Source organism: Varroa jacobsoni, unplaced genomic scaffold (genome assembly GCF_002532875.2).
Source record: "Varroa jacobsoni isolate VJ856 unplaced genomic scaffold, vjacob_1.0 scaffold_1115, whole genome shotgun sequence".
NCBI lineage: Eukaryota > Metazoa > Arthropoda > Arachnida > Mesostigmata > Varroidae > Varroa > Varroa jacobsoni.
Window position 1 is genome coordinate 28,879 of NW_019214017.1, and position 23,453 is coordinate 52,331.

Here is a 23,453-nt window from a genome sequence, read left to right on the forward strand (position 1 = left end):
GCAGTCGAAATTCCCGCCGCAGGGGTGCTGATATCAAGCTTAGCAGCGATGGCGAACGTCGACACAAGTTCACTGCTTTCTAGCAGAGCAGAAAACCCCCATCTTCTCCTTGTAGCTTTTCCATCGTATTTCATTGCACTTGAAATCCTCGTCGTTCACGTTAATAGCGCGCTAAGGCAGCAGCACTGCCCTAGCCTTATAATTACACTGCACTGCATTCTACCGAAGAGGAAACAATGAGTGTGGATTGACAGGAGGGAAACGAAGATATCACAGTTTGAGCAGATACACGTTCCGTTCGGTCCCTCCTAAACGTTTACTCGCCGTTGGTATCGTCACCGCACAAAATCGACGCGTTCCTAAGAGAATACAAAGTCATCGTTTAAAAACGTGGGGCATTCGTCCGAGGGTCGGAAAGAGGCCAGGGCAATGGAAGGGCTCTTTTTATTGCAATGAAGACAAGATTGGAAGAACAGAAACAGGGCAGAGTTCGGAAGGTTAGACGCAAGAAGGACGACCGTTTATCGTCGTCTACTGTGACATAGTAGCAGGACGTTGCGCCATGACAATGACATCAGAACTCGCAATCTTCAAATGGTATTGTTGTATTCTTCCTTTGAATATTGGAACAAAAAAGTCAGAATGAAAGATACGATGTCTCGCCATATTAAAGGACAGCTGAGTCTCTTCCTGATAATGGCTTTTGCTAAATCAATAGTGTAATCGTTACCTTGTAGTTACATCCTGCTAAATAATAAAAATGAAATTAAATGAAAAAAGAAATACTGCACAGGTTGTTTGCATAAAAGCAGTTGGTGCATTTTTAATTCCATTCTATGTATTGCCATAGTGGAACGCATCTATGAACTAGCCGCTTCCTGGCATTAGGACCCAATATAAATTATCAGAAGAAGCAAAAAAATTATAGCGAAACATTTCTAGCAACTCAAATTTGTTTCAACGACTGAATTCCACAAGGGGGTAGGACCTCATTGACAGGGCCCTCTAATGTGAACATGTCGGAGCCTTGGTTAAGATACGAATTTTATCCATCCAGTTAGGACGAAACGAACCGACCTAACTGTTAACATATATTATACCATTAGGTAGCAATCGGTGTAAATACGTAGATTATAAAAAGCGATCTTGTCATTGCAGTGGCGACCGATCGATTTTCCTGCTCCTATTCAACTATTATTTTATCTCTATTCGCTAAAGATTGGCTCGAGCTACGAGAACAGTGTGACAAGCTATCTAGTTTAACATGCCTATATGGCATGTGTCTGCACAATGAATTCTGTCGGATAACGTAAATTATCAGATCTAAACGAAGTGAACGTCCTATCTCTCTTAAAGATACATTCTACCGAAACTGAAATGGTGACAGGAGCAACGAAGACATCATCTCGTTGATGATGGGCATGGCAGCAGAAAGAGAACCCTTTAGGGTACATATTTTGGGGTACTTGATCGGAAGGGTAAACATCCAGCATCCACTGAATGCACGGAACAGGTAGACGCCATGCAGAGCAATATGAACTAGGATTATCAACAAAAGATTACACTGCGCATCTGTTGAACATTATATGTTATCTGTACGTCGTGATGAAAATTAGAAATCAGATGCTCAACTTGCAGCGTATAGGCAATACTAATGGCTGCATGTCGATTTTTTATAACAGAGATCATTTAGCCAGTCACCCGATAACAAGATTAGCTCATGTATATGTGACATTGATGCCCAAAAGGCCCCAGCCCTCCGTAGTAGGTGGCCAAGTGTATACTATGGTTTCAGATGACTCCAATTTCTACTGACAAATAATCAGACAGCTTATAGTGTCTGCGTGCAAATAGGTCTAAACGTTTACGTTCTACCTAAATATATAATCGATTTTCCTTTCGAAATTAGCGTCTCATATACGATTTCTCCTCACAAACCCAATGATTTGAAAAAGGTACACGAAGTAGCCCCTGATTTATTACTGGTAGGAAAGGGTATTATCACATAATGTTTGTACTACGAGTGCGTAATTTAACAGGTCTAGCCGTTAGCTACCTCGCACAGGCTTTCTGTAAACTTTTTTCTCGGTTCTGACCGGAAAAAGATACATGCTTTCGGTTTTCACCCGCTATCGCTTCGAAAGAAGTTCAACGGGAGCATGGAGGAAGGGCTCAAATAAGTGAACAAATTGAATAGTGTTTTATGCCGCTGTACGTAAAAGTTAGTGAAGAGACGTGGAGATTTGCGTGTTTGCAGCAATACATTACACATTGAAAGCAGAAGAGAAACGGGCATGTTTCGTAAGAATAAACTAAAGGGTGCCGACATCTGTAAACTTGTTTGAAGTAGCCCTATATGCCGTAACTCAAATTCCGAAGTTCTGTGATTCGTACCATCCAACCAATCTAGCACATTTCTGCCTGCGACATTGCCGCTACGGATCGCTTTACACGGCGCGAACCGCATAGTGTGCTTACGCTTGAAGCCTCGTCTAATACCTCGTTTCTAATAACGCTATCTCTAGACCCTTCCTACCATCCACCCTAATTCAATATCCGCGTATTGTGCCAAGAAAGTATCCTCAAACATTTGCAACTTCAGTAAGCAATATAGAACACGTAACCTAGCACTTGTTCGAATCACCATTACGTAATTATAATTTTTTCAACTGAAACTTATCGGGGATTGCAATAGCAACTGTCGTAGTGCCGAGTAGTGAGAAGGCCGTCGCGGCCGGACCACATAAGCTAATCTTTTTGTAATAATATTTTTTATTGAAGGCCATTAATTCTATTTTAAAATTTCTGCAGTTATAAACCCAGGGAACGTTTCTTCTTTTTTATTTTCAAAAAGTACATTGTTGGTCGTATAGCTTTGGTCGATGCATACTGGGGATCTGTTTACATCTTTGGGTATACGTTTATATATTTATGTGGCAGAAAGGTGCCGCTTTCAATTCTGCCTAATTATACTTTATAGATACGAAGTCGCGGGAGTATTATTCAAAGCTCTTTAGCAGAAATGACCTCCATATTAAATGCTTTGTCGAGATTTTATGCAGTATTTTTCTCTTTGTTTACTTCTCTAACAGAGTTGGCGGGGCGGCATAAATCGGTCGTTCTTCGGGCAAACTTCTGTTACCTGCAACAAGGCACAATTAAGTAGAAAATAACGACAGTGATTCTTCCAAAGTCTCATGAGTGTTCCAATATAGAAGTTTGAAAGTGTATAAATTTCGTCGCGGCGTGACTTATGGTCATTGAACTGTTTGAAGTTATGTGCTAGAGAAATAACAAGTGGAAGAGAGCGCCTAACTTAACTCGAAATGACAGCTCTTTCTGCGCTGGCGAGGGAAGTCGGGGAGCACCAATTGGATGAAGTTGACGTGAGTATATGCTAAAAATTCGAAGTTTATCGACAAGTTAGGAACTCGAGGGGCCGCGGTGAGCTGACGCTTGAGTAGACAGCTTATGTCAGGCTGCGGATGTAGGTGACGTGCGTCTACTTGGATCTTTCATTGGCTTAATAAAAAGTGCATTGATTTCGTCAGGGAAAAGCATGGGTGGTTGCTAGTTTGAGTTAACTGTTTAATGTAACTTAAACTTTAGACGCGGTCCTCTAGACTTAAACTTTAGACGCGGACGGAATTAAGTCGTCGTGGACAATTAGATCACACGTATAATTACTATCGGTAAGGTACGGGAACTTTTCAAGCAGATGATGAATTCCGTCCCGAAAAGCATACGAACCAACTTGGAAGCCAAACCCAAAGTAAGCCAGTGTTGGAAATGATTATCGATCATTTTTGAGCCATATTTGTCACGGATGACCCATTACCCGAAACGCTCGTTCACAAACATACACATATGTATATGTAAATACTTAAAGAGTCAAAAAAGATCTGTGAACTCGTTTGTTAGGTTGGCTAGTTAGATTTGAGTAAGTTACCTTAGCTATAAAACGGTAAGCGAGGTCAAGATTGTTACTACTAAGATCTATGAATATATACATTTCATATAAGCTATTACTCATTGTTTGCTTGAGCATAAATTATTGAAGTTGTTATTCAAGATAGGTTCAGATCAATAGTAAATCAATCGTTATCTCGAATAATAATAATAATGTATTTTCGAAGTAAAGCTTCTTGCTCCCAGCGTGTTCACACGAAAATATATATCGTTCGTTATATATGTGATTAATAGTATTCGAAAATGAAATCGTCCTGTTCGTTACGACGGGCTACGAAATTTCGATTTTGCTTTGTTCTCGATAGAAACGCATCCTCGAGCTACGAAAACTACCCGCGAAAGCTGTTCAGCTGGGTGTAGCAGCCACCCGGAGCTCGCTGCTTCCGGCTACGACGTTGTCAATGGCCGATGAAAATGAACGGGTAGTACGTGAGTATACAAAACTGCTATCACAAATGATTGATGAGGTCGGCGGACAAGAACATATCGACTGTCTTTTCGATCAGCTACAGCAGATCATCAATATGGCGTTCATGAACATTTCTTCGGAAGATCGAGAGCAGGTTCGTTTGTCTGACGTAATATTTTGTCTATAGATGTTTTACAGAATAGAAGAAAAATGATTCTATCCTTTGTTGGCTGTCATTGGTAAAGCTCGACAAACGACGTCACATAACCATTGGCCATTAGAGATATCGCTAGAGTCATAACTAGCTAAGGAAAGGACACAGAGGGATGAAACGAACCGAACGGAATCACGAAATGTTTTGTTTCCGTTTAATAGGTTCCGCGAAGGAAAGCGAGGTCGAAAATTTACCTAATAATTGTTGTATGTACTGAAATATTTGTTCGATTATGTTTTCTTACTAAGGATCAATGTAATATGTCTCGTTGTTGTATTACGTTTTGCGAATCCTCTATAAATGTTGTGAGACTCGGATTTCGATCCCCTTTTTGTAGGTTGCGCAAGCGATCATAGCGTTAACAGAGTCGATGCGTCTCGAAGACGTTGATCGCTTATTAATTCCGTTGATTGAGGAACTATCACAGGACTATTTTCTTAAAAAGTGCCTTTGTGCTCCCCTGCTGCCAACGGCGTTCACTAAAAGCCCTGCCCACCGTCAACGGGTTCATCGCATCTTCATTGAGCTGTGCTCAGATACAGCTGATGTTGTTGTACAGGCGGCTTCAACCGTTCTGCCTCAGATGATTGAGTAGGTATCGAACCATTCGAGAAACCCTGTCATTTAAGATATTATAGGATTACGTTTGTCGACTCCCAGACTAAGATCGATAAGACAGATGTAAGGCCTAAACGATCATCGTTCCTATCTATTTTTAATTTAAGTAGGTGTCAGCTGTTAAGCAGCTTCCCCTTAATAAACCTATTGCCTATCAAGCAGCGGGCTTAATTTGAATTGAATACTCGGTTGGTAGTTCGGCTGAATAAACATGATACCTAGCACATAACTCATTCCTAGCCATTCATTGGCTTAGCTTCAGGCGGCAATTTGCTAGGAGATATATTGAAATAGATAGCGTGCCAAGTAATTTGCTTACGTGGGTGTCGTTATAACGGATGAGGTGTCTTCTTGGGCCACAGACACCCCATTGTGGGTGATATTTAAATAGATTGTTTTTTCGAAAGCAATGACAGCGTCTAAAGTTTCGCCTTTCATGCTTCTTACATAGATTCATTGATATCAATGTTTTTTTCCGAAACTTTAGAATAGTCGAGACAGTCGAGCAGGACTTGCAGGACGCTGTCAAAAGGCTTGTCATTGACGCTTCGATACCGAGCACCCGAATGAATGCTGTAATTGCGGTTGTTGAACTGTTAGGCAAAGTATCACTGGACCGTAAGGAGCAGCTTATTCAAAATGTTCTTCGGAGCGTTGTCCACGATAAAGCAGACGAGGTAATTATACATTGCACTTACTTCGTTCGTTCAATTCATTACCAGAGATACGAACAGAATATAGAGTAGGGTGCGGTGCAGGTTTATGCCACCAAGCTTCCACCGTTTATCATAGCGATCTTGGACTTACACACGACAGTATGTCCTATAGCCGGTACAATATTCACCCTATCCCCTATATTCGTGTCCTTAGGTGAGGGTGTTGCTAGCAGCTAAAATGACTCGAATTCAAGTGAACGTCGGCTATCCGTTGATGAAAAGCTTAGTGAAGTTCGTCGCCGGACACCTCGAGAAGGGCGGGACCATGGTTAAGTAAGGCAGATTTTGAGATTAACAGGAAACCTTTGATGATTTTACGGCAAGCTGACATAATCACAATACAAATAAAAAAACAAAAGAAAAAAAAAGTCGAAAAAAATATACGATGATTAAGGAAGTCGCTTGACGTTTATAAGTAGCTTTAGAGGGATCTTTCTGCCAAACTCGATATCATATACATAAATGTGTTCGGTAGTTACATGGAATTTTGTATAGTAAACTTTTGTCTGTGACAACCGTTTTGTACGCTACACCATAGTAGGGTACGATGCTAGTTATGCATAGCTACAGCAAAAAAAAATAAAAAAACTTTGGAAACATAATAAAAATTACAGTCACAATACAGTTATTACGTTCAAAATAAGCACATCGTCTGACGCATGAATCTGTTGGGGCTGTGTTGTATTCACTTAACTGTTCGAGTCCAATAAGCCAGAGTTAACTTCTAGTAACTACTAAACACGATAAACTTACCGTCGTAAAGGCAGCTAGGCGAAGCCTACGAGCCTTGTGCATTTTGGTCGGTATCTATTTGTCGAAATAGAATGATTTCAAAGCTCGCTTTGTTTGTGTCGTGCTTTTATGTTTTTACCGTTGAATAGAGTGAAGGCTATAGAAAACTTTCCGGACTTCCTTCGGGGATTTCCTAGCAGCGAAATCCCAGGTCTTGTTGTTCGTTTCTCTAATATCAAAGAATTAGCCCAGTGTGGTGACCGACCCGAAAAAACAGAAAGCGTACGAGTGGCGTTGGCAACCGCGCTAACCCATTTGGCTAACATAATTCGTACGTAAGTTTTCGTATTTTCATGAAGGCTTAGATCATCATCATCATCATTGTTATTTTAAGTTAACTGGCCAAATTTTAATAATAATAATTATTAACTGAGATCTCGATCGGATAGGGAAATTATTGCACGATATCATACGAGCTCTAAAATGGCAAATAACGAGTGTAACACTAACAGGGTGCGGTTCTGGCAGGATCAAATGCTGCGCAGCGTCCACTATAGATGAACCCTATTATCAGCTATTAGTTTTGTCTACTTAGACAAAATTCACTTTAGTCAATGACGGCTTAAGGATCCTAAGTGGGTTTGTACCTCAACGAACGTTGCCTGATTTGCGATGTGGAAACAAAACAAGCACTAATTCCTTAAATTTAGGTTCTGGACCGTATTCTAATTGGCTCGTTTTGATACAGCTGCCGAACTATATCAGTCAGAGTACGTGCCTGTGATTGAAGAGCTGATGTCGGATGATAGTGCGAAAGTCCGAGAGGCTTTAGTATCAAACATCAGGCCGGTAGTTGCGCTTATTGGCCAGGAGAGATTCGTATCAACGTTCCAGGTAAATAACGGATACCACAATTTACTAATTACGAAAACGTTTCTTATTCCTATGTAGCCCTTAACGAGGAACTGGGTATTTTTCTTTCGATTAAACAAGGAAAAAGCTTGTATTAACAAACACTGTGGAAACAAGCTAGAGAAATCGTATCGTTGAGCTTTGTTTTGCTGACACTGCTATTTAAACGCACTATTTAAACGTCGAAAAAGAAATTTATAAACCAAGCAAAACAGGCGAAATATATATTTTTCTTCTATTACCATAGATAGAGTAAAAAGATGCAATTCACTTTGGACCTATTTAATGCCGACCATTGCAGGACGTCGTTGTTGAAATGGCAAGTCACTCGAATTGGCGAGTACGTCAGTCTGTGCTAAACGCCATATCTGTCATGAGTTTCCCATCGGAGGTGGTCGGGAATCTCGTTTCGGCAATGCTAAAGGATGAGGTAAGACTAAAAACCATAGTAGTATTACAATTTGTTTATGGACGATTGTGTCTAAAGGCGTTTGCCATTCGGACGCGAGACAACGAGGTAATAACCTTAATTTATTAATATATTATACTACAGCAAGATGTTCGAATTTTGTCTATCTATTTTATCGTCTTTCTTGGAGTTCATTTCATGAACGCTTTCGAGCGCGAAAAATGGGGGGCGTGCTAGGGACTGTCTGGAATTGTACAACGGTGAAATAGTCGCTTACTGTTCCGGTCTTCCGGGGTCCCTAAAGCATGAAATATCTTCGAACGTGATCGAATAGGTCAATGAGGACCTATTCGAATAAGATCGCGAGGTGCGAACGAACTTCAATGAAATAAATTCGAAATGAAAAGTCTTTTTCTTTGTATAATTTTAATTTTGTATATAGTTAGTTTGCTCTTTTATTGTTTTCATATACTTTATTATTACGGTAAATTCACAGGCGACGTTCTATATGGCATTCCCAAACAAATTCAGAGTTGATCTGTTCATCTGGCCTTTACCGATCATTACACATTGTGCGTGCGTCTTTGTATCGATACCTTTTTAGTGTTTTGAGCTGCGTTCGGCAGCTGCCTCGCAAATAAGAGACATTATCTGTAAATACCCACAAAGCTATATGGTCGACAGGCTTCTTCGGCTTTTAGTCGACATGGCAAATGCTAAAGACAAATTCACTCTAAGGGTAACATCACTCAAAGCGCTGGACTGTTCAATGGCCGTTTTACCGCAACGTTTTATAGATGAGTAAGTAGACGATAATGTAAATAATAATATGAGTTGCAGAACTTTTTGTTTCGTTGACAGCAGTGATTTTTCTGTGTCACGCGGTAATATCTCGACTGTTTTAGAAATACACGTACATTTCATTGTCAAGGGTTGACCTTTGTGCACCCCTCTATTTCATAATGAGTAAAATGTACGTTTCGAATAACTTAAACCGTTTTGTTGATTTTTGATTTCTTATATTTCAACTGTATTGCTGAGTTTAGATATCTATAGCGTAACGTATCAATTAGGTTTTGATCAGTGTCGTTACCACCCAGCTCATATGCGTTGTGTCCTACCCATATCGGGGAATCTTGAAGGACCGTTTATGGACTTCTCAAGCGTCTTGGACGGGACAAAGTTGCCAATGTTCGCTTAAACGCTGCGAAATGTATGGCAACTATTCTTCTTCTGCCGCGTCCGGCAGAAGATCAAGCGGTGCTAATGATAGCAGGACAGAATGAGGAAACAAGACGAGCGGCACTATTAGAGCACTTAAAGAGGCTCGCAAAAGATAAAGATTTCGACGTGAAACGGACAGCGAGCAAGAAACTTGGATGTCAGTGAAGTATTCAATTGTTCTCGCTTTCTTAACATTGGAATATTAGATCGATCTATTTAAAACAGTATAGGGTTAAAAATAACGCGACGGCTTCTCCTAGCCAATCAATCTATGGTTCTGTCAAGATAATCTTAGCAATCGAAAATTCCCTGTCTAGTTCCACTATTGTTAAAAAACGCAACTCATCGAAAAGCAAAAGAATGATTTCGGACGAATTGCTGATAATTTCTTGCATGCATGAACTAATAAACTTAATCATCATCTAACACCTGAAGTAGTAGCACTTCTGTCTGTTACAACGTATATTCTGCTCTACCCGAATGATCATTTTCTTGGCTTTGGTGTCGTCTTCATAGAGGTTCTAATTTACCGTCAAGTCTCCAATTCATTGATTACATTGTAGCCCACGCTATCAGTGTTGGAACGTTTTCGGATTCCACAGTATTACGGTACAAACGTATGTATCTCCTCCTTGTTATTTAATTCTGAAATAGGGGTCAGTGTCATGGTTCATCTGAAAACATTGCATATCGCTACTACACGACGGATAACCTTCAAGCGGACAAACTCAAAAACCTCAGTATGTCGTTTTGGTGCCTCAAAAAGAACTCAAAAAAACATTCATGTATCTAGGTAAAATCAGGAATCTTGACTCGATAAGAGGACATAAAAATAAAATGGCAATGGGTTATATTAACGCTGTTGGTTCAACTTCCGTATTCGATTGGGCAAGAAGTATAGGTTCTTTAGTAATCTTAGTGTTATTAGGTATCATCTTATTAGTAGTTTGGACGGCTACTCTTTGCGTATGAAAGCCTAAACATCTAGATCTAAAAACTAACATATTCCTTTCGCCACAAGGACACTTCTAACTGAACTAGATGTTGTCCTTTCGATGGTCCGGTAGCAATGTAACTGCCTACACAAATCTCGAGTATACGAATGAGGGCTTTCGCATTCCGTAGAGGTATAGTCATGTCACGGTAGTACGACTGTCGAAACGACATAATCAGTAATAACTGTATTGTGTTTGTTTCAGTTATGCAAGGGCACACAATGATGGCAAACTCTCTTGCTATGTCCGAGATGATGGTCTTCAGCGAATCCTTTGAAGTGACCAGGTACGGTTAACGCTAATGAACCACCACGTTGTTCGAAATATGCGTCGTATTTTTTGCATGAAAGCTATCGAATCGACCCCTTTGTCTAGGATTAAATGATCCTAGTACAAACGGTAATAGATCTTGTAGTCAATTCACCCAGCTAAATATTAACAGTAAATTTATTAAATTAAAAAAAAATTATATATATATATAATATATATATATATTATTTTATACTATATAGTTTTCATTTAGATACTCCTAAATTGGAATACACTCATTTAGTTTTTCTAATGTGCAGGTAACTGTCGACTTTAAACGAAACAAACACTTCTCAAATAGAGTAATTACAACTTTTACAGTAAAAAATTCATATTCTTTGAACCACCGGTTGGTCGTTACGTTTAGCAGAATGCTAGTGTGCTATATATAAAATACTATTAAATAAAATGATCTTCTAGCTGAAGACAGGATCCATATTATATCTACTAGGAACTACCTACAGGAACTAAAGAAAAATTAGAATGATCTTGGCGAGGTTTCATACGCTTCGATATGTTTGGGCGCCCTAGTAGCTTCGAAGTTGTAGCTGAGCCCTCTGGTAGTTTCCAGGTTAGTAAATGCAGTAGAGCTGAAGTGCATGGAGCACATGAGCGTGGATCGTCGAGGTACGAAATTGACTACGAATATCGTATCCGAATTATGCGTGGCTATGGCAGAATGGAAGTTTTCGTAACACACTAAGTGTGCCAAAAAAAATCAAGCACATGCACACGTATTTTTACATGTTTTAAATTTGAGTTGCTTTTTCCTTCATCGTTTAATATATTCACTCTTTGATCACGGGAAAAAATATTTCTCTGAATCGTATTCCCTGAATAATGACTGCCCATTAAAGACGCTTCAATGAAATAAGATCAGTGTGATAAAATCATTTTTTGAGTACAGCTGGACGTTTTTATTATACTATAGATCTATAATTGCCTTTGTCACTATCTGTTGTCTTGTTACGGTGGTAAAAACACGTGTGTGCACGCAACGTTTGCCGTTGTTCTGCGAGTGCATGTGGTCGTAGATTTGGACTTCTAACTGTAAGCCAGTGAAGGGAAACCTTTGTTTGAGGGACCACCGTTCTTTATAATACTAGAACGATTAATGACCCATTACTGTTGTCTAACAAGCGGAACAACTTTACTTACAACTTTACTCGGTACTTACTTACCTTACTCGGCTCCGACCTTACTTCAATAACAATTGTCAGTTAAACGACTAACCTTGTGACAATGTCATGTAGGCCGTAAGATATGCTTACAGAGCAGCATATATTCGGGTTATAAAACGTGCGGATAAATTTGATAATATGGAGGAGGTAGGACCGTTTTTGATTTCTTTTTGCGGACCATGTCAACGTGCTTGTAGAATCAAGTGAAAGGAACTTATTTGTTCAAACATACAATATTCAAATTTAATAAGGATGTATTTGAAAGCGAGAGTAACGGATCATCTACTCAAAAACTTGGAAGTTTCTAACGGAATTAAACTCTTGCGCTTTCTCTGCAAAGTTGAAGTAGTGATGAAGTGTAACGGACATCCCTGTGAAACCCTTCATATTTGTGAAACGGTAACCAACTGCGCATAGGGCAGTCATGTATTTGTTAAACATAGCCTATCGGCCATTTAATGTCTCTTTGCTACAAAAAAAAAACGGTATTTCGAAGTGTCCACCGTCAGCCGGAACCCTTGCAGTGTCTTTCCTTTTTAAGGATTCTGCTTGCTTCTGAATATTGTTTGCTTGAAAAATATATTAGTTTCGTATATCGATGCTTTTCTATATACAAAGTAAAACTTCCTGAAAGCCACAAAAGAGTACAGTATATAAGCTATTGAGGTCCTGGTCTAGGCTTTGTTTCCAAATTTCGAACAATTTTGTCTATTTTTTCTCAATAGGAGCAGCACTGAGGCGATTCAAGATTAGGACCACAGATGTTGGCCCAGGCACATTCATATCTTGCCTAGATATGCCCGTGTACGAAGTAAACGTTGAATTCCGGTAAGTTTATATATAGAATTGCTTATATAGCTATATTAAGTGACTTTAGTACGCCGTATCGTAGAGTTCTGTTAGCTGTACGTTAGCTTTCGGGGTTGATAGTTGTTGATGCAAACCAGCGGATGCCAGTATAGCTGCGTACAAATGCGTCCTCTGTGATGTGTCTGCTCATCACTTTTTACACTCTAATCTTCATAAAGCGAACCTCCTAAACGAATCCCAAATCGGAAGCGACGCCAGAGGCGCTTAATTCTGACATACCGTATCAGAGTACGGATGAAGACGTAGTTGGATTGGGGGGGGCATATCTAATCCTTCGAAGCAACGCATGGACAATGTCGTTAGTCAATCTACGTTGCGTTCAACTAAATGTCTAGTCGGCGGCCATCTTCGCCAGAGGTCTTTTAAGCCGTTACTGGTGAGCTATGCTGGAGTCCCTATAGTTACCTATGAATTGAAGATAGTCGTATGCCAGCACTAGCCCTCCTGCCTGGCAATTCGATTAAAGTGCTGCAACAATAGGAACAAGAGAAATAGTTCATGATGGATAGGCATAGTAGCTTTGGGACGCGCTGTCCCTTAGTGGTTGGATAATGCGACATGGCAGATCGGGCAAGAACTCCGGTGTTTTGCGCGAAATTGCAGGATCCTGGATGACTGATTCATGGGTCTGTTCACCCTCTCACTGTCAACTCAACCACTGCGGAATTAAATACCACTACCTTCATATGCCAACTAAAGCTGTGGATTGTGCACTAATGTAATGCAAAAACGTGCCCTCTAGTGTTCTATTAAACATTACATCCTAATTTCATAGAACATAATAGTGCAATATTGTGACTCCCTGGTTTCGCTGGCAAATTATCATATCGATTATTGTTAATAGCAAGTAATCAGTATTATCATACAATAATTTAACATAAGATTAATAGAAATTGCCTGAAAACTGTATCGTATTTATTAGTAAAAGGTGTTGTTGTTGAAAAGTTGAAAGTTGGGAAAAAACGCTCATGTACATATGGTAGTTCGAAACTTTGAGAGGATGGTAGAATCTCGGCATGGAAACTATAGGATAGCATTACCTGCAAGCTAGCAGTGTGTATATATATATATATATATATATATATATATATATGATCAGCAGAGACCTAATCTACCGAAAGCTGCCCTTTCTTGAACATAAATAGTAGTTAAAAAGCCTAATATGGGCTTCAATTGACACAGCTCATTTTTCATCCTTAAATTTCCTTTTCAACCATGTTACGGCGGAAAATCAAATCTCCGAGAAGCTGAAACTTCGTCCTTCTGCTTAGTAGTATTCCATAAACGCTAACAGAGTCAGTACGATACTGGAACAAGATTCACTTGTGGTGGGTAATGAGGCAATATTTTTTTTTTAAGTTAGCGGATTTTTTAGCTAGAATATCTGCTGCTTTTGCAGGTATCGATTATCGAACTTTTATCATACCAGAGAGAATCTTTTATAAATTAGTTATTTTCGCTATTTAAACATTATTCGGAAAATAGCAATGGTGGCTCCGATGGGTATCTTCTAAAGATAATCACTATTATCTTTAGATACTATAAATAGATATACTATAAAAATATGCTATGATTAACGGCAGCCATTCCGACCACCCATTGTGGTATCAACAGTTTATTCAGCTAAATAGCTGATTTAGAATCATACAAAGATACTCGATTGTGTCAAAAACTCTACACAATATGGGGGACTACGTAATTGAGGCTTGTTTCAGTCTTTCATACAATAATTTCCTCTACACGTGCACGTAACCACCTTGAAATTAAGACACTACTCAGAATATTGTAGTCTACTTTTTTTTTTTTAATATAATATCTGCAGAGTCACTTGAAAACAAGTGACTCTGCAGATATTTTTTTTTTTTTTTTTTTGAAAACAAAAATTCTCAAATTACTTGGCGAAAATGAGAATTATATTATAGCTCCTATGATCCTTTGCAGAGAACGTTTTTGTTGTTACCCTCCCAAAAATTCGTTTGAAAATCGAAAAAAATTGAAAAAAATCGAAAAGTGAGGGCAAAGATGGGTGTGCTAATTGCACACTATTTATTATTATATTTCGTCTAAAAGTCGGTGTTTAGTTGACTCCTGAAATAAATGAAAATCCTTAAAAGGATCGGATGCTGTGCAACGTTGGCTAGATCAAAGAATATGAGTAGTCTCCCACAAAGATATGATGAAGCGGATTTAGCAGGGACAGTTTTGTAATGTATACAAAACACAAAAATGGAAAGCATATTAAACTAAAATAGCTATTCCATATGACGCCAAATGTGACATCATGTAAGTCAATGGTATCGAACTTCGTGAATGCAGGGCCTTCTAAGAAAGTGACTTCAAGCGTGTGAAGGCGTGATATAAATGATGAAGCCATCGCTCTACCTGCCATTAAATGAATATAGTATGATTTTTAGCTTCCATGTTTTGATCTTGATTCTCCGTATCATAAATACAGCTAATGTTTCTCGTCTGACCTTTTTGTTCTAAGCCGTACTTAAATGAAACTAGGTTCATGAACAAGGTTCAGTCCATAAAATTGTTACTACTGGTGTCCATTGCTGCTGCTGCTACTCGTTTACCCGATCAAAAGTTCCTCTTAATTTTCTAATTCATATACTACGAGGTTTGGTGTGAAATTCGTCTATCAAATTGAAAATCAAAAGGTACTCTGTAAATGTAGAGTGAAATGAGATTGATAACCGTTTATCTAAATATCATTCTATTGTATCTCTAAAGGAGACTGTTATTGCGGAGCTTCCTGTTCTCAACGCCTGCGCCTAGTAAACTCGGACGATCAATCCCATCGAAATCTGCTGCTGGATAACATTTAAATTCACGATTCTGGCTGACCTGTACGGAAGTACAACCGATTGATGCTATCAATTAGTCGTTAATAAATAAATGTATTATCAGTAATACCGGATCCGGATTCATAGAAAAAAAAAAAGCTTGCATAAAAAATCAGCCAGTATTTGTATCTCCTCAACTTCAGACACGTTTCCATCTCACGTAAGCAAACACCTTACAACATAGATGATTTCTTAGTGGTTGGCTTTCATTTTTATATATGCATTCATATGTGGTCTGATACTTTAACATATTGAAAGGTGGTGCTATTTCGATATGTCTAATAGACTTTTCATTATAGACAGGCATTGCGCAGCTAACATATAGATTGCGAAACTATATGATACATTGTGTGATCGATTGGCAATTACGACTTTTCATTTAGTGTTATTTGATCTAAATATATGGAGCAAGTACGAGGTTTCAAGCATGTGAATTTACGTACTGTTCCTTCATTGCTATATATCACCCATATTAGGAAAGTTTTTTAGCTCGCATATGTATAGTCTTCGATACGGCAGTCATGCTATTCTCCGATGCAAGGCCTACGACCATGTGTACATCTGTAACTTAAGGGTTTATTTGCAACAATGCCAGGTCCAGTGGCTTTTAGCCAAGTTCTGAAGGAAGAAGGTAGCAAACTGTTCCGCTCAAGTACCGAAACTTTCATTGCGGAAATGCTACGTATAGTTCTTTAACGCCTTCTAAAGACTTTAGTTTTTTTTTTTTTATTAAAGTAGGAAAAGGTAACAGTCGGGAGGAAAACGTGGGAAAATGTAAGTTTAGCGCAAATGATCCAAATTAACTCTATTTTTCAGCAAATCGAAGCTGTGTGAAGCTAAGCTTTAATATGACAAAAAAAAACTTGTTCCTCTATTGGCCATAGCCGTAAGTTTTTATAGTACTCCGAGCTCCACCAATTGGAATCTTGCTCAGCTACCGTTTAAGGAGTGCTACAACGATATACGTTACTTCAATATGTTCTACTTTTTATTTTCGCACGTAAACGTTTGTCTTACCGAATAAGTGGTAGTGCTCGGTCTAATAATGAACAATCCAGATGTCTGCTTGACTGACGTAACCGTTGCTTGTTAAACAATTTCAAATGATCGATTTGGATTTCCCTATTGGCAACGCAATTGAAATGTACAATCGAATCCTGCTCAGTGATGAAAGAAACCCTCAAAGAAACAGTCACTTTGTCCTATAAGTCAACTTGATACGCTATAGTATAGGCGGTCCGTTACGAGACTGCATAAAACAATTGTGATATACATCGTACACTGGCACAGTTACATTGAAGAACCATCGACTAATATATACTCCGATCTCATCTTTACGCATGAAGCTGAAGTAGTATCGATGTCATATATTCTGATACAAGGCATTTTACTGCTTCTTACGTGATGCTAAGTGCTTTGTGATTTCTAGATATTACCGTCCCCTTTACAGATATACAAACCCGTTCCGAAGAACGCGACCGTTTACTCTGCTTCGACGGTTTCAGTCAGAATGCCGATCTTGTGATTAGTCTTCTTTAGAATTCGCTATGATCACTAAACAGTAGATCGTTGTATTATTGATATTGATGATGGTGACAAGCGTGCTGACGTTGATGGGGTATTTAGGTAAATACAATCGATCATGCCCAGCCTCGATTATTTTCATTGTTATTTTCCCAACTTCGTTTTTTTTTCCCAACTGTTTCGGGTAACGTGTAAAGAGTTAATCGTTTGTCGCTTAATTTAGGGTGGAAATGGACTAATCAAGATTGATCAGTCGAGTTCGTAAGTCACTCATGTCAATTAGCTTTAAGGACAAAAAGGAATTGATAAAAAAATTCTAATAGACAATGAATTACCAATGTGAAATGTATTACTGGTCAGAACAATGAAACGGTCCAGCTGGATAGCCCACAGCAACTACTGACAGAACAATTGCTCTTACCCCCGTCCCCCGCCCCAGGGTCTTCACTTCGATACAAACGCTGCTATTCATAAATAATCACTGAGTCATGTGGAACCGCCATCGAGGAGTTCTGTCGAGGGCCCCACGCGTAACAATTGTTATGAGTAACGATATGCCGATCGTTGCATGGATCCTGCAGTCGTCAAACAAAATAACACTAAGCTAATTTATACGCAGCTTTTATAGCGTACGTAACAGAATCTCCGTCAGGCTATTAGAAGCGGACTACCGATTCTTATTCAAGTATCAGAATATCGGGTACGCAAACAAAATGACTAATTTATAACTTATCTCCTAACGCAAGTAAATGCTGCCGAGTTTATGGCAAAGAGGTTTACGACCAGACGACTTGGTTATTCCTTCAAAAGTCCTTCAAACTAATAGTTAGCATTTAGATAGCAATAGATCGAACAAAACAATAGACTAACGAGCACAGCTTTAGGCTCTCTTTGTCCTGCAGTAATAGCCAAAAAAAAAAGTTGGTGGGTAAATATAAATGTTCGAAGGCTCATTTTGTTATTAGTGGTGACCTTGTGATGTTTTAGGTAGATCGTACGGAAGATTGACGACGAAGCTATCATTTGTCATTTATGGCATGGATATCATTAGTTTCAATAGCACTAATGCTGTCCGAGATTCCCTAAGCCTTCTGTAACGAAAGCGTTATTTTAATAACAGACTCCATTTGATGTTCTGTAAACAGTTATTCAAAACGAAGTAGCACGATGCAATGCGTCTTCGATGAAATTAGGAAACCCTCTAAAATCTATACCGATACTGGATGGGATACAAGTACCGATAATAAAATTTATGGACACGTAAGCATTGATGCATTGATGGCTACAGGGCTATGGTCTGCAAAAGATGCATACCTTTCATCGTTCTTATAAGCCTGATATATTCTCCCTGCAAATAACATTGAAAGGCGTGAGGTAGCATCTAGGAATACTAAGTTACTGTGGCTTGAGGCGATGCTTAAAAACGTAACTTCACTATCAAATCTCAGACTGAATTATCGGAATTATTCAATAAAATATAAAATTGGTTTAATGCTCTAGATTTTTGTAGCCTAATATTGCCTGTGGGTGCAACAAGTTTTATAAAGTTGTTACTGAGCTTTTGAGATGCATTTGGGCACAATCCTTGGTTCCTCCTGCGGTTTTTGTCTTATTGTTTCAACGGACTTTATGGGCTTGGGAACAAAATAGTCATACGGGTCATTCTTTAGAGGAAATCGCTTTACGTATATGTCATTCGTTAAATTCTCTGATGAACGATTTACATCGAAAAGGGTTATTTTTTCTGAGGAAAAATCATGTCCCCTCGAGCCCTGACTTCAGCCGTCTCATGCTTGAAGCATCAACTAAAAGGTTTTCAGTAAGTTCGCGAGATATATCTCGATTCTGAAGTATATCAAATGACAATATCGAACCATACTATACTAAAGTTATCGATGTTTAGCAAATTCACAAGTTACCGGAACAAAACAAGTCCACTGGACCTTTTTTGACACCATTCGTGCGCTCCAGCTTTTGACTAAGCTGACTCATTTCAACCTTCCTCAGAAGGTTAGCACACGATACCTCTAATGGCAGAGAAATATTACTTCGTTTAATGGAATGAACAGATTTAAATATGTTAACGATGGACCGTATGTCAATTCTTCTCATCGCATCTGTTGCACAGCGCTAGATTTGTTCGATCTGAGTTTAAAAGAAAAGTATAATATGCCAGTTTAGACCCGGTACATCCGACGGGTGACAGCTCCATGCTGATGGCGATGTAAAAATCGAATTTTATTTCCCACTCGACAATGTTTCTACGTCGGAAAAAATGATCGCCAATTTTATTGCAAGTTTTTTTAGGACAAAATAAGATCCTATAGATGGGGGTTGCAGCAAAAGCTGGTAAAGTAATTTCAAGCCTGAAAATTGACCTGCATCATTCTTAATGCGAGGTTGCAAATAGCATTTGTTGCTAAGAATGACCAGAGATTCAGTCATGGATACAGGCTTTGTATATATATATACATTTGGATCTACATTTGGATATGCATTTGTATCACTTTGCTCTATACTATATCTTGGACCCAAGTGATTTTTAACAAAAAAAAGTATAATTTTAAACACACATTCAAAAACACGGAAGAAAGCAGTTGGTGCGTCTAGCAATAATATGTGAACGTAAGAAAATTCGTAATCGGGTAGAAATTGGTCTAAATAGCATTTAGAAAGCTTATTTGGGTCAATTTTTCCTAGAACTCGTTTCGGAGAACGTAGATTTTTTTGCGAAAACTTCAATGCTATAATACTTTTCAAAGTAAACGGAATGTGAGCGATGCACCGTAACTATTTGATTTAGCGCGTGACCCATGCTACTGAACTAGGGTCGAGTAAATTAAATCAATCTTAAAGTTCATTAAAATCTAACAAAATGTGAGCATTGTTATAGCCGAGAACGAGATCATTAAGCGTAACATCAAGCGCTAACAAAAAGCTCAAGTTCTATGAAATAATTACTTATATCTATTAATAACGCGTTCATACACACAAAAACATCGAATATTATTATATGTACTCAGTACAATTGTACGTATATAAGATGTTTGCGTTTGTGTGCTTGTACAGAGACATTCTGCTAGTAGTTCCTCCTACAAGTCTTTCACTATCGGGATCTTTTTCATCGGGTTAATTTACGATGAGCTTTCGCGAGCGAGTCAACAATGAATATGCTACAAGGACTCGCCCGATTGTCGCCGATCTTGTACTTCGCCTTCTTTCCGCGATTGGCGTTTCCGCTCATCATCCGTATCAGATGTATGTCAAATCCAGCATGATGGCTTGCCATTGATTTGAACGAGTAACACTATTCAAATTGATGTATTTGCTTATTTTCTTTGCGTTTTCGTGTTCAAATGCCATACTGTCGTCAAGTTTCAAATATGTACACTTGCAAGAAAAATGTTTTTTAAGAAATCATTCCTCATTCATCAAAATTTTCGAATAGGGCTTGAGTCCAAATTCGAATGAGAAGATTCGGTTATGAAGGATACGACATACGAAAAGAAGAACTTGTAAAAAAAAAGCTTTGATGACCTACGTAAGATGGCTAAAGTGTGTGCTGTCTACGGCATAAAAACATATTAAAGGTAACAGTTAACTATTCGAGAAAAATCCTAGGATAAAGATATAAAGCCTGAGAACATTTTTGCGTTTCTGAGCGCCAACGGCCGAGCAAAGCAGCTTCGTTCGATCCTCGACGTCAGTAAATTAACGCCACGAAAAAGAAAAGAAGGAAGAGAATCCGATGCGCTGATATGCTTCATTTAAAGCATAGTAGGGTTGAGAAATACGTCCGTGTTAGCCGATGATTAAACATAGTGATGAATAGACCTACTGGAAATGCAAAGCAATGATGGAAAGACACTCAAGAGTTGAGTATTTTTATAACGAAATAAAAGCCTATTTATAATTCTTTAGCCTCTTGTGACAAAGCTTTAACTGAATAAAAATGTCACAAAGAGCAAATTGAGACTCCACAGGGCTGCTGTAACGAAACCAGCTTATTTCATGATGATTACCGTTAAGGATCACCGAACCCGCCGTTATGACTCAAGCCAGACATACGGATGAAACTAGAACGCGTTTATGCACCACCCCATTTCCATCAGTTATAGCAGAAGATAACAGGATTTTCCATAATGGATTTTGGATCGCCACCTCTTCATATTTTTCTGTTATTGCAGATTCGTTTATGTGTTAGATGAACATAATTAGGTTCGTCCTGTTTTTTTGAAAGGCGAGGGCCACAGTTAACCGTTTGCAACGTAAATGCAGTCGCCATCATCGTCTCTGTGTTTTAGAGTCTCCTCATTCCATTTTCGCGACTTTATTGTCCACAAACGTCTACATCTAGTCGTTTCTGCTGGACGCCTATCTCTCTCTGTCCTTCTCTTACTTGCCCTATAGCTTTTGCCTCCAGACTGCAGCCCTTCGGACAGGCAACCTGTGTGATCTTGTATCAGTTTGGCCAAGATCTCTCAGAGAAAACGTTCGTTGTAAGTCAGAGAGTAACCAAAACGTGACCAGCGTTCACTATAGCGAATTAGTCGTGCGGCAAGGTCGGCATGTCCAAGGTGCTCGTCCTACAAACAGTCAGCCGATTAAACTCTAGACATCCGCGGGTCGAACTTTTTGCTCAGCCGTATACAGGACACAATAGTAGCCATGTAAAATAAAACTGGCTACCTTTATGCACTATTAAAATAGGCCGTTGAATACATTTGAAGTTGCCTCGTTTAGTTTAAGCGACTCTTGGTGCGCACAAGTTTGACGCACCCCTTCAACGAAGTTCTGGTTCTGTTACACGATACATCGTGTTTATTTTTTGTGTCCAGCGTCACTCGCAATGAATTAGTTGTTTATCCTAAATTATACACAGTAACGTCCTTGTGCTTACGGACGATGATTGTAGCCTGGTACCTGGGCCATGATGACACGATGTGAGGTTAGGAAGAAGCTGCATTTCTATCAGAAGCAAAAATATCTATCTCTCCGTTTAATAACTTAGCCATCTTTGTCCGCCATAAGTGACTGCAGCCAGCGTAATGGCCAAATAACGGATCAGTGTAAATGCTTGTAGCGGTTAGGCCATCATGCAAATGCTAGGAGCTAGTATCAAGAAGATTAACTTCATCGCCTACCGGATCTCTTCCAAGTTCAGACAAGCCGTGCTGGAGTCGTACGTTTAACAATAGAGAGTTTAACACAAACAGTGAATTAAGCTTTGCGAATGCAGGAGGATTGTTTGCGGAATCGCTTAAGAAAATTGGAGAATTTCCTTCCTACCGCCAAGATGGACGCATACCAATACATACATACATGAGTTGTATGAATACAAAGAGATCGAAATAGCGGATGCACGGCGAAACTGCGATACACTATCAAGAATGCATAGGACAGCGGCACGTACTAGCGTACCCATCTCCCCATGCATCAAAGAAGAAATCGAATATGGGTGTTAAGTTCAAACCTAATCAAGAAACTCTGTGATATAGCCTGCTGTTATATGATTATACTAGACCGTGTGTAAGTGATTTTTCTCCGTCGTTTGTTACGCCGTTACTGATCACCATCTGACAGGTGACTATGATTACTGCTATTGCAAATGACACATTGGTAGCATCATTAGAATTAGCGGTTCCGTGTGTTGTCTGGAGATTGTTTCAGCCGTTCACAGCTGTCAAATAATTTTTTATCATGACACGTTTCATTGTATGAGATATTCTTCAGCATCATGACGATTCAGCGTATCTCGAAGGTGTTACTATTCAGTCGGTTCCTTCTATATGGATAAGTTTTTACACCGTCTGATCTATATGCGACAGCATTGATTTTACATACAGTACGGCACATCGTACCCCAGCATATGCCTTGGCTAAACATCAAAAACCAACTACAGTTACGCTCGAATTGTCTAGGCAAAGATCGTTGTTATCTCTTTTCTATCTAATCATACCGTCCTTCAAATCGTCGTAAAACCTTCCCGTGCAGCATTTAATGTGAAGATTAGAACACGGTAAATATTGTGGAAATATATCTACTTTTGTTGGATTTCTAAGGATCTTCTGCGCTATCCTTTGTTAGCGGCTATATTTTTCGTTCATTGATACCCGGGTTGGGGTTAATGTAAAAGCGTGACGGCTCACACAGAACTTCTAAATAAAAAACGTTTTCTTTGACAAAGCTAAGTAAATGTGATGTTATCGCATTGTGTTGTCACATTGGTTGATTGAAGGAATCAAAAAAAGGCGATAAAAGGGCTGAAAATATTAACTTCGTATGCTATTCAATCCCACGTGACGAAAATAATGTTCAGGTAGGTTCGGTTACGCCTGCAAAAAAAAGGACCCTGTTACAGCCAAGTGGTCCAAAAAAAGAGAACATATCAAAATAATATGAAAACTATAAGAAAGTCACACGTACACATTCCGTTTCAAAAATATCCTAAAGATACCTATTGTCCATTGGGTGTAATTCCGTATGAGGGCTTTTAATCTCGCTAGCCTTGCAGCTTGTCAT

General features: G+C 39.0%; 1 protein-coding gene across 5 annotated transcripts in view; it reads left to right on the forward strand.

Moving 5' to 3' along the window:
* LOC111266779 (uncharacterized) overlaps nucleotides 1-15,772 on the forward strand; it is a 33,529-nt gene extending 17,757 nt beyond the window's left edge. For 3 of the 5 annotated variants that reach the window (XM_086971060.1, XM_086971061.1, XM_022844537.2), the window contains 13 exons: nucleotides 3,093-3,386; nucleotides 4,275-4,532; nucleotides 4,930-5,183; nucleotides 5,698-5,887; nucleotides 6,081-6,199; nucleotides 6,808-6,989; nucleotides 7,407-7,552; nucleotides 7,872-8,000; nucleotides 8,584-8,780; nucleotides 9,122-9,360; nucleotides 10,403-10,484; nucleotides 12,414-12,516; nucleotides 15,295-15,772. In XM_086971060.1, coding sequence (XP_086827186.1) covers nucleotides 3,327-3,386; nucleotides 4,275-4,532; nucleotides 4,930-5,183; nucleotides 5,698-5,887; nucleotides 6,081-6,199; nucleotides 6,808-6,989; nucleotides 7,407-7,552; nucleotides 7,872-8,000; nucleotides 8,584-8,780; nucleotides 9,122-9,360; nucleotides 10,403-10,484; nucleotides 12,414-12,441 — 1,884 coding nt within the window. In that variant the 5' untranslated portion in view covers nucleotides 3,093-3,326 and the 3' untranslated portion in view covers nucleotides 12,442-12,516; nucleotides 15,295-15,772. Of the gene's footprint in view, nucleotides 1-3,092; nucleotides 3,387-4,274; nucleotides 4,533-4,929; nucleotides 5,184-5,697; nucleotides 5,888-6,080; nucleotides 6,200-6,807; nucleotides 6,990-7,406; nucleotides 7,553-7,871; nucleotides 8,001-8,583; nucleotides 8,781-9,121; nucleotides 9,361-9,857; nucleotides 9,944-10,402; nucleotides 10,485-12,413; nucleotides 12,517-15,294 lie in introns of those variants that run through there. The other 2 variants (XM_022844538.2, XM_086971062.1) reach the window with 2 other exon arrangements.
* Nucleotides 15,773-23,453: the final 7,681 nt, after the last annotated feature.